Source organism: Gigantopelta aegis, chromosome 6 (assembly GCF_016097555.1).
Source record: "Gigantopelta aegis isolate Gae_Host chromosome 6, Gae_host_genome, whole genome shotgun sequence".
Taxonomy (NCBI): Eukaryota; Metazoa; Mollusca; class Gastropoda; order Neomphalida; family Peltospiridae; genus Gigantopelta; species Gigantopelta aegis.
Genome location: NC_054704.1, coordinates 91430502 through 91447317, shown reverse-complemented (window position 1 = coordinate 91447317; position 16816 = coordinate 91430502). Strand labels below are relative to the sequence as shown.

The 16816-nt window shown below is 39.7% G+C and overlaps 2 protein-coding genes across 3 annotated transcripts in view; both read left to right on the top strand.

The window, feature by feature from the left end:
• The first annotated feature begins 375 nt into the window (after positions 1-375).
• On the top strand, positions 376-6135 carry LOC121376466 (U-scoloptoxin(16)-Er12a-like). 2 transcript variants are annotated; one of them, XM_041504341.1, is made up of 3 exons: positions 376-821; positions 5281-5401; positions 6015-6135. In XM_041504341.1, exons 1-3 carry the CDS (start codon positions 746-748, stop codon positions 6115-6117), a joined length of 300 nt encoding a protein of 99 aa, XP_041360275.1. In that variant the 5' UTR covers positions 376-745; the 3' UTR covers positions 6118-6135. The 2 variants fall into 2 exon arrangements, with proteins under 2 accessions (XP_041360275.1, XP_041360274.1); XM_041504340.1 differs by lacking the exon at positions 376-821 and adding an exon at positions 3502-3767.
• Positions 6136-12089: 5954 nt separating this feature from the next.
• The window catches only part of LOC121375618 (leucine-rich repeat protein soc-2-like), an 8988-nt gene continuing 4261 nt past the window's right edge, over positions 12090-16816 (top strand). The window contains exon 1 of the mRNA XM_041503161.1: positions 12090-13484. Coding sequence (XP_041359095.1) covers positions 12533-13456 — 924 coding nt within the window. The 5' untranslated portion in view covers positions 12090-12532 and the 3' untranslated portion in view covers positions 13457-13484. The remainder of the gene's footprint in view (positions 13485-16816) is intronic.

Below are 16816 nucleotides of genomic sequence, written 5' to 3'. Positions count from 1 at the left end.
GTGATTGGTTATAAATGTGAGTGTGTTGGTTGTAAAAAAAAAGAGTTTCATCTGGGCTAAAAACGTATGCAATTTTATTTGATGTAGTACCACCGTGTCAAGTAGCCTTGTGCTTGGAACATGTATGGGGTACCTGTAAAAAAAAGTACTAAAATTTTGTGCGAGACTAGGGGTGTTGCAGAAACATCTGGTTATACCGAAAATGAGCCATGAAAGGTACCATTTTCTGCAGTTAATACTTTGAGGTAGGGGTTGTAGTACTGATATTTATGGGTCACAGTTTGGTTGATATATTGCATATAGTGTTTTTAAACACAAACGTTAACATGGTCGCCTATGGGATTTGAATTGGTATAGTCCAACCTATAGTAGTGATATATAGCGGTTTAGCCTGAGGTACGCCGACTGGTAGTAGTGGGTCGGGGTACCGGTGCAGTGAGTCATAGATATGCTGTGTATGATATAGACTGTGTATGTAACTTTACAGGAGCGGCTGCGGAGTTTTCCAGGGAGGGGGTGCAACATCCCAAAAAGGGAAACTACGATATTCCAAAGTACACTAACATGCATTATACAGAGGATTTCCATGGTACTCTGGAAGAAGTTCGGGAGAAGAGGTGCGAACCCTTAGCACTCTCTCCTTGGATCCGCGCCTACTTTAAGCAGGTCTTTTGTGGTTATCAGACCATCCTGGAATCTCACACCTGTTGGGTTCAGGAGATTCGTGTGTCACTAGACCAGCGCCATGGACACGATAATAACTTGTCTCTTTCTCTCAGCTTGCTTTGTCGGCATTTTCGCCCCAATTGCATTTCACGAAGGTTTGTTGGTTTTCTATGTCATTTATTTCTGTGAATGGTACTTGAAAATGAATAGTGTTTGGTGTTTGTGATATCCGAAGGTGTCAACAGCTGGTGTTGGTGTGAGTGTGGCTGGTGTGTGTGTGGGGGGGGGGGGGGGGGGGGGGAGGCAGTTATATTAATTAGCTTTTTAAATGAGGTACGGATGGAGGCAATGCAAAATTATTAGAGGTGGACAAAGCCCCCTGCCTCTTATCCCACCACCACCCGACGCCTACAATATACGTCCCACCTGTTCGATTCAAGCGCTGCTGATTACATACAAACAATGTAGAAGAACGGGGTTTAATTCTAAGTGGCATGTTTATCACTGGTATCTAAAAGTAAGAAATCGTGTTTTAATGTATATTGGAGTATGCTCTCGGAGATTAACTGACATCAAACACCAACTCGGGTGTGGTCCAGATAGTACTCCTTGAACTTCGACGTCACTTGGCAATCCAATGTTTGACTATTTTTCATATAAGCTTTTTTTTATTATTTAGCAGTGGTGTTGGGATGTAAAATTTATATTCTTGAGGTGTTTCTGGGGTCAGAAGTTAAAACAATTCCAGTCAAAACCTAGAAAAAAAACCTTGCATCAGACCCCTATCATTTAATCCATCGGTTTGAAAATTGCAATCGGTGACATCAAAATACCTAAGACATGTCTACAATATAGACAACACAGCGGACATACACAAAAGGTGTCCTCCATATCTAAACAGTTTTTATATAGAGGTAACCTTATTTTTAAAAGTTATGTTTGCAGAAGAGACAATTCGAAAGTCTTCTGTATAGACATGTCCTAGGAGATACATCTTACAACGCACTGCGTTGCAGAACTGATACCTATTCATGGATACTCGAGTTATTTAACGTTCTAATCAGTGTTCTATTACTAGTGCACCAAAGGCTCCAATAAGTGATGTCCTGTCTGTGGGAAAGTCAATATATATATATATATATATATATATATATATATATATATATAAGGACTGACAGAAGACTGACATAGATGCCACACATGAATAAGCCGAGGCCAAAGTCTAAAGAAAGTTTACCTTAATAAGGAAGATGGCTGGCACTAAATGGGGTGCTGACTACAACGTCTTAAAGAAGGTTGACAAAAGGGCTTTTAGACCACACATTCAATATGGATCCAATGCATGGTCAACAGCAGAATGTGTAACATGAGCAATAAGATCAACTCAAAAAGAAAATGGAGCAACCAATGGCATCTTGCCCCTCATCAAAAGATTGGACTTACAGCTGATGGTACAGGCCACTGAGTTCAAATCTGTACCGAAACACCCAGTGAACATGACAATGAAGGATCCTTCCCGCAATTGACTGAAAAGAACTAGCTTTGTCAAAAAGGAACTGTTACTCTTGAAACAACACAAGGACAGACTTCTAGAAAGATCCCTTGCTGCTCAGAGATGCAATCAAGAATATGTATAGTTGTCCAGCAGCTAACCTCTAGAGAATAATACAGTGAACCACACATGAAGGTTATTACTGGACATGACTGATAAACTCTATCCAGAAATATTATGAATACAGGTTTACTCGGATGGATCTGCAACAGATGGAAAATGGAGGGGGTGGAATCTTCATCAATGATCCTTGTGGACTTCAGGAAGAGACATATATTGCCAGAGGGTAGCCCTGCACAAGCTATGTCATAGAGGCGGAAGCTCTAATTCATGCTGCAACATCATCAGCCACAGATGGAAAAAATTACTACAGATCGTCTTCCTCATGGGTGCCCTCTCTGTCCTCCAGGATCTTGACAATAGCAAGCTTGATGAACTCTCAGAGGTGAGGACCCATATTCACAAAAAGGTGTAAATTTACGTCTACGACTAGCACTTACGTCTGCCGTAGATTTACGTTTACGTGCAAGAAGCACCTTATTCTCAAAGACGGTCGTAAATGTAAACGTAACTTAGTTGGACGTAAATCTACGATTTAACACTCTCACCGGGAAATAATTTTTGTCGTCTGCTAACAATAACATCGCGAACGGCGAACCATAGCATTTTGGTATTGGTTAGGATCCGCGTTTTGGCACGAACTTGAGGACATTTCTTAAAAAGGAAAAGATAACTCAGGAGAAATTGGCCAAGTAGAAAACATCCGTTCGATCACCAACAAAAATATTTTCAATCCGTGGGCGTTCGCCATCGCAAACTGCTTCATTTATTGGAAATGCTGATAGTTTCCGTAAATAATAGTAAATAACGGCGATCGTGCTTGATTTATTATATGTACACAACATACGTGCAGCGTTTGTTGCAACCTGAGGCACTCTTATATTTACGTCCAACTTTACACGTAACTTACGTTTTCGCTGTTTCGTGAATAGCTCTTCAGTCGTAGTTTTACGTTTACGTGTAAAACTAGGCTTACGATGTTTTGTGAATATGGGCCCAGGACCGTACCCTCCGGGTGCAGGGGGGTGGGGGGTCTCACTTTTTTATTACTCCAGAAAATAGCATACACATCTCGGGGTTTAATTTGTATAATGTTTCATTTGTTTATAAAAAGTAGTGCCCCGCCCCGCGTAGTGCCCCGCCCCGCCCCGCCCCGCCCGCCCCGCCCCGCCCCCCCCCCCCCTTCCAGGTCCTAGGCCATGTCAGCAGTAGAAGCAAAGCTGTGCTGCAGTGGATTCATGCTCACTGTGGTGTTCTAGGAAATGAGCATGCAGTTAGGCTGGCATAACCGAGAAATGCAAGTAAGCATATCCCGACTGAGGACTGGACACACCACGCTAAACCAGCACATGCACAAGACATTCCGATTGGCATCCTCCCCCATGTGTCCTTGTGGAGATGAGGAACATTCAACGGAACGTTGCATCCACGACTGACACAATCCACAGCAGCTGGACGACAGTACTTGGACGTCAACAACACTCGAGAGGTAAATATATGGAATCGGAGATACGCTGCTGAGGACGGAATCGTTCATTGTCACTGCTCTCCTCGACGTGTAGTCAAGTTTACTACAACAGTTGTGTCATAAGTGGTGGTAGTTATGTGGTGACTTCTAAGGTTATAGTTTTTCGTTAAATAAAGATTTCTTTTTTCCACTTCTCCTTTTCTTTCCTTTCCCTTCTGTTCCTTTCCCTGACTCTCCTCCCCTCAACTTCCTTTTCCTCCTTTCTCTTCCCTAATTTCGACTCCCCTTCTCTTCGCTTTCCTCCACTTCATATCCTTCCCTTCCCTCCCCTCAACTTCCCTTGCCTTCCTTTCCTTTCCTTTTCGTTTATCAAACAGCAGGTTAGCCGTCATTTAATGGACAGAAAGGATTAACTATCGCTCTTTACTTACGTACGTACAGAGAATGGTGCAAACAGTGCGCGCTTTTTTATGTTTAATTTCTTTGCTTCTTATCTGATTTATTATTTCCAATCTGACCTGCTGATAAAAATGCATTGATCTTCGAACATTTGTAGGTAGCAGGTGTGTTTAAATATTTGGTTTCTAATGAATTAATCACCCAGACTAGAAATGCATCGCATAAATTAAAACATCAGACCTTGAATGCAAACAAAGGTAAGGCGAGAATAAATATATAAAGAAAGAAAGAAAGAAGGTAATTGCGAAAACGACGAAGTGCAGACGTCCTATAGAAAGAAAGAAATGTTTTATTTAACGACGCACTCAACACATTTTATTTACGGTTATATGGCGTCAGACATATGGTTAAGGACCACACAGTTTCTAAGAGGAAACCCGCTGTCGCCACTACATGGGCTACTCTTCCGATTAGCAGCAAGGGATCTTTTATTTGCGCTTCCCACAGACAGGATAGCACAAACCATGGCCTTTGTTGAACCAGTTATAGATCACTGGTCGGTGCAAGTGGTTTACACCTATCCATTGAGCCTTGCGGAGCACTCACTCAGGGTTTGGAGTCGGTATCTGGATTAAAAATCCCATGCCTCGACTGGGATCCGAACCCAGTACCTACCAGCCTGTAGACCGATGGCCTGCCACGACGCCACCGAGGCCGGTACGTCCCATAGACTACACTTTCCGAATAGCACTTAACCTTTTTGCCGGTTACCAACAACTGATCTTTTTGTGTAATCTTCCACAAAGTAGCAATTATTTTCGATACACCAGTCGTAGTGCACTAGTTGTAGATGTCTGCTCAAGTGGATCGGTATGGCGACCCATTGCATTTTATTTTTGTTTGGTCAGAGAGAGAGAGAGAGAGAGAGAGAGAGAGAGAGAGAGAGAGAGAGAGAGAGAGAGAGAGAGAGAGAGAGAGAGAGTTTGTGTGTTTTGTTATATATGTGTATTTGTTTGGGGGTTTTTAGGGGGGGGGGGGTCTTTGATGTCTTTTTTTTTTGTCTTTTTTTTTTGGGGGGGGGGGGGGGTGTCTTTTCTTTGTTGCACCATTGACGCCTTGCCTTTCTGTGTTCCAGGCAACTGCACTGACGCTAAGGGGATCCACCACAAGGACGGGGATGTGTGGTACCCGCGCGGGGAATGCGCCAAGTACGGATGTTTTATACGCAACGACGTACTGGTGCGCTACAAAGAATCGTAAGACGTTCTACCCATTTCTTCACGTGTCTGTAAAACACAGGCATTACGTCACGCCTGATAGTTAAACATTGGGGATTAGGGTTTGTAGCCCACCCAAAAATATATTAGTGAGATGAAGAAATATATTAGTATATATAACGATATAAAAATGTATTTGTTGTTATGTTTGAGCTATAGTATAATTACAGAAAAATTCAAAGGTTTAACACACCAGTCATTGACAGAATAGTGCGACTTGAGATCTGATGATATACCGAGATACATAAATAAAGGAACACGTGGTATTGTAGACCAAATTTTATTATATAATAGATTGAATGCCAGTAATATTGAACACACACACACACACACACACACACACACACACATACAGACAGACACAGAGACAGACACAAACACACACACAGACACACGCAGACAGACACAGACAGACACGCACACAGATACACACATATACAGACACACAGAGAGAGACACACACACAGACAGACCGACACAGACACGCACACAGACACGCACACAGACACAGACACACACACACACACACACACTAAATATACCTGTAAGGTAAGAACTGTTTAATATTGAGCAAGTTGTCTGTGTATTTCAGATGTCCTGACTACCCTGCCCCCGACTGTCGCTTCCATCTGAAGAGCGACCCCCTGGGCCCTTTCCCAGAATGCTGCTATGTACCTAGGTGTAACACTGGTTAATAAACTAACTTTCTCCTGGTGAGGTCTATGTGTTGTCAATAGTGAGACAGCCATCAACACAAAACTCGGGCGTCGCAAATGTCGATGATGATGCAACAATTTATTTTCGTGCATATATTCATCTGAGGTTCAACCACGCCGTGCTGGTGTTTGGCGTGCAATTTCATTGCCTGGAAAGAGGGTAAAACAATAGTATAATAAAGGATAACTACGCGCTTATTGTCCCAGACAAATTTAGTAACAGAGTTGAGACCCTGAATTTATTACTTACAAAATTACAAAGCAAACAAAAAACAACAAACATTTATCAATTACTCTAACACACATCCGTCAGTAACAGTGGTTGGGCTATTTCTCGTTCCAGCCAGTGCACCACAACTGGTATATCAAAGGATGTGTTATATGCTATCCTGTCTGTGGGATGATGCATAAAAAAGATCCCATGCTACTAATGGAAAAATGTAGCGGGTTTCCTTTCTAAGACTATATATGTAAAAATCACCAAATGTTTGACATCCAATAGTCGATTATTGTTAAATCAATGTGCTGTAGTGGTGTCGTTAAACAAAACAAACTTCTTCTTTCACACATACACACAGTCAAACACCTTTTCATGTGCGCGCGCGCACAGACTTACATACACAGCATAAATATAAAATATCAGGTTACTACATTTTGATGATGTGGTTATTTGGCGAGGTTTAGATAACGGTTATCGTTATCGAACCAAGCCAAATAACCACGATATCAAAACGTAGTAACCTAATATTTCTATCATGCAACCCCATTCAAGTTATATTTTTGTAATCTGTTTCAGTCAAAAGCTGTATAGAAACTATTAGTTTATCGTGTAGAAACTACTTCCGGAAGTCCGGACAATAGCAGGTGCCGACAGCATCTTGGGAATGGCATAGTCAGCCTAAAAGTTATGTATTTCCAAATTTTAAATAAAATACTTTGATTATATTTCAAAGTCTGTTGTGTCACATTACAATTTTTTCTGTGAAAATAAACTCAAGTTTATGTGTGACCTGAAGAAGATCTACATCACTGGCTGCTAGTGACTGTGGCGACGTCAGACGCTGTTCCAATGTAAACATTCTTTGCAGGAAGCTACCTGTTTTTGTGTTTCAAAATATTTAATTCAAAACGCTGGCTAGTTCCGAATGGGAGCGAATAATGGAGAATTAAAAAATAAGAGGTAATTTGATGTTACAGGACGTATAAATTTATTTATATATGCAGTTCAACAATTATTGCTGTAAATGAGTGTTTGAAAAATGAGAAAACGATCTACCTGAAAACTGAGCAAACAATCGTCATGCGCACAACTAATTTCCTAGTGACATGACCCAGGTAGGGGTTATCAGGTCAATAGGAAGCATGATTACATGATAGTGTGTAATATTATCTTCTAAAGGCTATTCTTTTTAAGTGCTGCCAATAAAGAATGTTTTTATTTACTTTTTCCCACAAATAGCACACTCTCCGTGTATATATGTTTCTATAATTAGCTTTTAGTTGCAACGGGCTTTTTATATGTGTTTTTTTCACAAACGTAATAGTATAAACACTATGGTCTGTGCTATTGGAAACGTATTGAACTAGGTGAAACTTTAAATAATGTAATGGTTCCACTTACTCGGTGATTCTCAGCTGAACGCTGTTACCAGGAGCTGTATGTAGGCTATCTCACTAAATTCGATTAACACTTCATATATTAGTTGCTATTATATCTATCAATGTATCAAAATAGTTTACAAGAACATAATTATAGGTGCATGTTTCTGGATAATCCACACATAAACATTGTAATTATTGATTTTTCACGTACTAAAGTTTGTTTTGTGTAACGATACTACTAGAGCACATTGATTTATTAATCATCGCCTATTGGATGTCAAACATATGGTAATTTTGACACAGTCATAGAGAGGAAATCCGTTACATTTTTCCATTAGTAGCAAGGAATCTTTTATATGTACCTCCCCACAGACAGGATAACATATACCACGGCCTTTGATATACCAGTCGTGGTGCACTGGCTGTGACGAGAAATAGCCCAATGGGCCCACCGATGGTGATAGATCCCAGTTTTCACGTACTAATGCGTATATACAATCACATTAAATATACATCTTACCTATGAATATACAATTTAAAAACATATTCTTTGTTGAACGCTCATAATACGTTTTCTATCTATTGCATTCTCAGAAGACAAAAGCTTCCTTAATTTAACACAGGTCTGATATAAAATTACATGTAACTAGGAAAACATAGGCGAAAGTGTTTCACCTTGCACTATACCAAACTTTATTAATTATATATATTTTTTTTTTTTTTTTAATTTAGCGCGATATTCAAAATACGTTAAAAGTTTTTTTTCTTTTTATACTGAAACATATAATTAAATACGATCATTCATTATTTGAAAATATTTGAATGACATTCCTAACTACAGAACAAGACAAATGTCAAGAAAACATCGAACCTTTACTGTCAGTATCAATTTCTCGATTTTAAAAACCATTTTCATGTTTCTTTTCTTTTTTCTTTTACCCTTTAGGTTATGAGACAGATCAGTACTAACACTATTGTATTACATATGGGCTTTGTGCATGTTACCATTTCACCCATGCTAGAACACGAAAAAAAAAAAAAAAATTATTGTTGTTGTTCTATAGATTTCCGGGAAAACATGATATAGCAACGATGAAAACTTTCTTTGATTTAAGCTGATTATCTGAACCGTCGACGTAAACTTGGAAATTGTGTAAGGTCAATCAATATGCAGTGATGTAGTAATCGGTGTTAAGCACGTACGTCTGATCTCATGTCTATTCTTCGTTTTAATCTGATTATAGGCAGGGCATGAAAGATATTTTAAAAGATGTATGGATCAATTTCCAGAAATGTCAGTTTCCGTTTTAGGCACTTTTCCTTTACCTTGCAAAAATACCCCCAAAGCAGATTATTGTTAATTTTGGTAGGGGAAGTAGTGTAGAATCTGAATCTGAATGATGCCCAGCTGGCATCTTTGAGCGTTTTGAGTTTTTCAAGATGGCGTCCAAGATGGCGGCCGGCATAACCCAAAAGACTAAAAGACGCGTATGTTCGCAAGTTTCAGTTCGATTTTCTCTTGTAAATCATCTTTTTCAATGTTTTTATAGTCAATAAATCGATCTAGAGCAATTGGAGTCCACTTAGTGCCTTTGGGGGTATTTTTGCAAAGTAAACCCCCCACCCCCCCCCCCCCCCCCCCCCCCCCCCCCCCCCCCCGGCTACTGGACTACTATAATATTATTCGGTCTCTGTACAATTCATCTTGGTTTAATGAAGGGTGTAACTGTATCTCTTATGCGTTTCTAACTATTTTTTTTATATCACACGCGTGTATATTAATGAATGTCTGTCTTTTGAAATGTAAAACCTTGGGAAAAGGTATCATGCACATTTAACAAGGAATATATTTATTAATATTTGTAACTTCCTATCTGTTTATCTGATTTCTTCTGTATTATAATATATTATGAATATTATAGTCAGTCACGTTGGTTGTGTAACTGTATATATTAGTCCAGATCCGGATCCATGAAATATTGGGGAACTAAGGGGAAAAGGTCAACCCAATGGAATTTATATATATAAAAGAGACACTTGGATATATTTAGTGGGAACGGGTCCCTTGATACCCCACCACACCCCAACACACCCCATCTTGTGTCCGCCTCTGTCTTATGTCAAGACAGTCATATGGAACATATTAATACAATGTATCACATAACAATTAAGACTGTTGGGACTAGCTCTGCCCTGCTTATATGTTGGTTCCTGCTTTAATATAGGGGGGGGGGGGGGGGCGTAAAGTCTTTAATATAGAATAAAACACAAAGGCTTTGATATGGAATAAGACATAAAGGTCAAGATGGTCATATTTAATTTTACACTGTGATTCATGTATTCTTAACTTTATTCCGTAAGCGTAAATTTCAGTGAATTTAATAATCATGTTTAAACTACATATAAATCTGTACCGAATTGACCCGTTCTTAAAATACACATGCAACAAGAGCCTAATATTATACAATGTTTTTATAACTATTTCCAATGAAAATAGAAAAGTACTCCATCATTATCGATTGCTAAAGTGACCTGTAAAAGTATCGAGTGGTTTCGCTCACTGGTACAGCATGGTAGAAATGTAGAAGGGTCTGTGCCATCCTTGGACTAGGTCTCTACCATCATCATCAACAACAACATCATCATCGATATAATCATCATCATCAACAACCTCATCAACAACTTCATCGACATCAACAACCTCATCATCAGCATCGTCATCAACATCGTCATCATCATCATTATCATCAACACCATTATCAACATCATCATCATCAATAACTTTATCATCTCTCGTTTTCTCTCTCTCTCTCTCTCTCTCTCTCTCTCTCTGTTATTCCCGCTGATCATATTCGCCATCATCATCATCATCAACACCATTATCAACTTCATCATCATAATCAATAACTTTATCATCTCTCGTGTTCTCTCTCTCTCTCTCTCTCTCTCTCTCTCTCTCCTCTCTCTCTCTCTCTCTCTCTCTCTCTCTCTCTCTCTCTCTACTCGATCCAACCATCCACTCATCCCTCATTTCAGTTTTTCAACTTATATCTCAGAATGTTCTTTTTTATTATATGTAAATTATATAATCAGAGGCCACCTGTGTTAAGCGGTCGCTTTTCTCAGCTCCCTTATGTGATCGCTTAAAGGTATATTGTCACAGACCACTGACCTATTACATGACCTAACAAAGTATTACTTAAAAATATATATATTTGATTTGTCCCTAAATGTACTTTATTCAACCATCTACGTAACCACCATACTCCACTTATTAATGATATTTTGTAAAAAATAATTGAATTATGGCAATGGTCCATAATTCAAAACCTATAATTGCTGAGAGGGTTGACTGGATTTCACTCCATCGTGGTGTAGTTAAAGTGATGCAATAGCTAGATTTGGTCTGTAAAAATTAATGTAATTTTGATTTATTATTCATTTTTTAGAGAAATAAGGTCCTTAAATCTGTGACAGTATGCCTTTAAGACAGGTTTGACTGTGTATATTAATACTAGCATTTCAATATTTAGCTGATGCGTCCTATTGTGTTCTAAAGCAATAAGTATGCCTAACCTATAGGTATGGTATTTCAATTTTACAAACATTCCGGATTCCCACCTGCTCCGATAGTATTAACACCCTATTCAAAAACTATATATCAAAGAATAAAATACCACCCTTTTTTATCTATTGATGTTTATGAAATGGTTGTACCGCACAGAAAGCTAGCCGCAAACAGTATTCATTGCATATACGTATTAACTGGTTTCGACGCGAGTTCCCTATCAAAAGGCCAGTGATCGATTGTGTTGGTAACCAGGTCTGGCATACGGACAACACCTCGTTCGGAACGAAATAGACACCTGGGAAATATGTCCCCCTTTGTCAACTGCTTATTGATTTCACTTTCTCATTCTTCATACAGGGCATATCACAAAACATTTTGTGTTGGATAATTGTCCTCCGCATGTTGTGATCATTTAAGATGAATATGTTATGTGTTGCCGGGGAGCCCGTTATTCGATCGATCATAAAAAAAGATCGTGTTTATCTGTAGTGGCTGTTACACCATATATGAAAATTAATAAGCATACTAAGGTGGTGGATTTTTTTTTTTTGTTTGTTTGTTAAAGTTTATTAATGTTACGGGCAAATGAATTATGCCACCCGGACCTTAGATCGGTGTCTTTTCAAGCCTAGCGCTATTAATAACTAAGCTCTTATCCCTTTTCCAGTGATTAAGAAATACCCGCTTTGTGAAACGATCAACTGGCGTCAATAAGTGATCACCGCCCGTATCTAACGTTTAGATTTCTCCATTGGTTAAGGTTTCCTTTCGCCGGCATGCCAGTCAGCTGGGTCGTGGTTACCGAGGCGTCTGCGCCCGCACTTGCCAAACCTCCACAGAAACCTTTCAGCGAGCGGAGATAGGAGTTAGACAAAGTGGTCGTTCTCGCCCGACTTTATTGTTCAAGTACTCGTGATCGAGTGGACCAACTGCACGGAGGGCAGAGCAGTCAAGTTCAGTATTGTTTGATTATCGCCATAGCTTAAGAGCCAATAAAACGGAATCACAAAGCAGCAACTGGTCTCGAGAGCTTGTATGTCTTTTTCTCTGAGATCTTTGGAGATACGTTAATACCCTTGGTGTAGTTACGTTTATTGGAAGATTGTTTTCTGTAGATATGGTATTCCCTTTCAAACAGTATTTTGTTCAAGCTCTTTTCGTGATGTACGTAGGTTGTGGTTTAACATAAATAGCGTATCACCTTTTATTTTAAAAAACAAAATGGCGAGAGCATCACTTTTGCGGAAATTCAGACTGCGTATTGAATCGGAGGATCCTCTGTACTATGGTTTAAAGAAACTGAAGATTAAAGGAAAGGATCTGCAGGAGCTCCCTGATGTTATATTTAGTCTTCAGGAGCTGGAGGTTTTGGATCTAAGCCCAGAACGAGAGTCTTGTTTGGATTATAAACTATATGAAGTTCCCCGCATCATCGGTAGACTGGTTAACATTCGGGTGCTGATGCTGGACACTAACGAGTTGAAGGAACTTCCGGCGGAAATCGCTCTCCTGCAGCAACTGGAGCGGCTGGCTCTCAGCAACAACATGCTGACGTCACTACCGAGTGGATTTCAGAATTTAAAAAATCTGAAAAGTCTCCACGCTGCCAATAACGATTTCCACGAATTTCCCACACAACTGGTTAGACTTCAAAATCTCGAATTTCTCGATCTCAGTGACAATCATATCAAGACTCTTCCAAAAGGGATTGGGAAAATGACGTCACTAGAGTCGCTTCTGCTCTTCATCAACGAGCTGACCAGACTTCCGGAATCATTCTGCGATCTCGTTGAGCTTAGGTGTTTATGGTTAGGGAACAACAGAATTCGACAGTTGCCCAAAAGCTTCGGCAAGCTGACGAAACTCGACTGGGGGTATCGTTACACGTCTTCTGCTTTGAACGGAAATCCCATGATTCATCCGCCAATAGAAATTTGTCGAATGGGACCGGAAGCCATTGATCGGTACATGACGTCATTGGGCGGAAGTGACAGCAAGTCTCCGACCAACAATTCGAAGAAATCTCCGATTTATAAACCACCGACCAATAAATCTCCAACCAATAAATCTCCGTCCAATGTTTCAAACAAATCGTCGTCCACCGTGTCAAAAGGGTCAAAAGGAGGTGCTGTGAACGGATACTGACCAAAACATTATTTATTAGCCTATTTATGTAAGTATGTGTTCCTTTAAAAATGTACATAGGAAATACAGATGCACAATAGTACAAGTTAATATTTGTAGGGACTAGGAAAAAACCCCTTTTTTAATAAGTAAACAAATAAATAATAGAAAATGTATTCATTCATATGAAATGAAAAAGTAAAATTACAGCTCGTTTTTGTAAAACAGAAATATGAGTGAGAGTAAAACTAAAGTAGTTTTGATGTTGTTGCTACTTACTGTTTTTGTGTGTTTTGTTGGGGGGGGGGGGGGGGGGGGGGGGGGGTTCTTCTTGTTGTTTTGTTTGGGGTGTTTTGGGGTGTTTGTTGTTGGGGTTGTTTTTTTGGTTTTTTAAGGGGGGGTTCTGGTGGGGTTTGTATGTTGTTGGGGTTGGGGGGGTTGACGTGGTGGAGTTGACTTTGAGGTAGGGGGATGTTGGTTATTTGTTTGTTTGGTTTGGGTGGGAGTGGTTTGGGGTGTTGTTCTGTTATGAGTTTGAGGACGCTTACAGTATTATGTTGTTTGGGTGGAGAGAGTGGGTGTGTATGTGTTTTAATCACCTTTTTAAAGCTATATTATATATTATGATCGATGTAAGGCTATAAATCAGGCACGTTCGAGAGAGTCGATGTGTGTGTATGGATAATGATTGATACTCTGGTACTGTAATTAAATAATCTAACCGTGAAATGTCTAGGCAGTACTTTTTTCCGAGTAGACCTACACTTACGCGAGTTACGGAGAGATTAGTTTACATGCTGTGAAATCTGCCTGATTATCGTAATACCTTCAATAGATCGTAACTGGTAAACGTGTTTGTCACGTAATATCCACTTCACTAATCGTATGATACGCGACTTCATTAAATCGTATTTGTCCACTGTCGTGTGCTTTGCGGGGTTTATATGGGTTTATCTTAAATATATCAGTACAACTTTCGTTCATGCTTTCTGTCTCTCTCTCTCTCGCTCTCTCTCTCTCTCTCTCTCTCTCTCTCTCTCTCTCTCTCTCTCTCTCTCTCTCTCTCTCTCTCTCTCTCTCCTGTCCGTCCGTCAATCCCTCTACTCTCTCTCTCTCTCTACTCTCTCTCTTTCGTTTTGTTTGTTCGAATCCAAACCACTTTTACATTTCCATAATCAGTCAAGATCCAAGCTCTTTTCCTGTCAATATTTGGACTTATAATGTGAGTGGATGTAAAGAGAGTTAAAAGAAAACTAATATTTGGTATTTGGTAACGAAACTCCAGGACAATATTTCATCCATTTATTTCATCTCAAATATGAGACTAACACATCTAGATTGGAGGTAATATTGATGGTCTTTGTGACAGTGGTCGTTTTGATGGTCGTGATGATGATGGTTTGGTGGCGTTGATGGCGGTTGTGGCGGTGGTGATACTGGTGGTTATGATGATGGTCGTGGTTGTTTTGTTAATGTAGTGAATGCGATGGTGGTAATTTCGATGGTGGTGATAGTGGTGGTGATTGTGATGATGGTCATGGTGGATACACGATGATTTGGTGATTGTTGTGTTAGTTATGGTGATAGTTGTAGTAACAGTGCTTGAATGATGGTGGTACTGTGGTGGCGGTTGTAGTGGTGGTAGTTGCGATAGCGGTGGTTCTGGTGATATGGTGGTTTTGGTGGTAGTGGTGGTGATGGTGGTAGCTTGGGTTGTGGTAATGCTGGTGGTAGGTAGTTGCTAGAGAGGGGTATTAATTTTATGATAGTGATACATGGGTTTGGATGTCACATTTCCAAGAAGGACATCTTATGTAAGTTTTAATGGTTCAACATTTAATACTCAGTGCAGCAATATTTACAAAACCTTAGCCACCGATCAAAAATAAACACGTCTAACTGGTGAGTAAATATGGTTTCAGCTTTGGGTTTGCTGGAACGGAAATAAGATCGGCCATATTTACTTTGTTGAATAAGAGCACTAACGAAACCTTGAAAGACGTCGTTATTTCGAAAGCTGCCACGTGGTAAATAGTCCATTGTCGCTAACGACATTGATAAACAATGTTTGCTTTCGGATGAATGGAAAACGAAATTGGTGTAGTTCGTGTGGCTTCTCGCCTTGTCATCGATTTATACTTAAATTACGAATCAATCAAACTGAATCCGTGGACCCCAGAAATGAGCAAATATTCAGAAGTGCGAATTAATAACAATAAAAAAAGTACCGACTGGGTAAATAACGTTATTGAAATTGATCAAAGCTGGTCGTGTAACAATAGTGTTTAAGACAAAAACAAAGGAACAAACAAACAAACAACAACAAAACAATTAATATACAGTCATCGATTTCCGTGTAAATATGTCTTCGATTCTTGTAACGAGCTGACATTGGAGTTTTTTTCTTTCAAAATTGGTTTAAGTACACCGAGATGGTTCGTAGATGCTATCCTATGTTGTATTAAATTATCTGTGTATAAAAACTTGCGAACATTAGGTACACATGTTTTTCTAAACTAGCTGGCTAATACACAAACTGCCAGAAGGTGTTAATTGCCTACACGACGCTCGTGAAACGCAAAACACGGAGATGGCACGTTCTTGATCTCGTAGATCGAAATGGGTTTGGTATAGTGCTAACTGTATTAGCGACTGGTAGTAGAATCGATCTCCCTTGGTGGATAAATCCATTTGATTTCTCCCTGTTCTAACCAATAGTGTTATCAAAGGTAGTGGAATATGCTTCTGTCGCTTTGGGAAAGTCCCTATACTAGTTTGTTTTTGTTTGATTGTGTAGGTTTTTGTTTGTTTTGGAGTTGTTGTTTTTGTTTGGTTTTTTTGTTTGAGGGGGGGGGGGGGGGGTTGGGGGAGGGCAGAGAAAACACGAGTTCAAGTATAGTTCTGTTTGTGTTTTACATTAATAAACACTAGTGAAGAATGGGGGAGGGGCGAAATAGCAGATTTAATAGTAACAATTTTGCATGTCATCACTGTGTTTTGTTATTAGTTTTGCTTATAATTTTTGAGTGGGGTATGTTCTGTTTTGTCTTTTTGTTGTCTTTTTTTTTTCTTTCATTCTTTTGGGTTTTTTGCTTTTGTTTTTTGTGGGCAAGTCTTATTTGATCTTGATAGGGGAGAATGTTAAAAGAATGTTGCTGTTTCCAGTGAGTCAGAAACTGGAAACTTCGAATTCACACGTGACTGATAAAATCCCCGCGTTTAGGTTTGTAGCCTACGTACACAACCGGCCTCAGTGGACTACAGGTTGATAGGTACAGGTTTCGCAGCCCGGTACCGGCTCCAACCCAGAGCGAGTTCTTAAGAGCGCATTGGGTAGGTGTAAGACCACTGCACCCTCTTCTCTCTCACTAACCACTAACC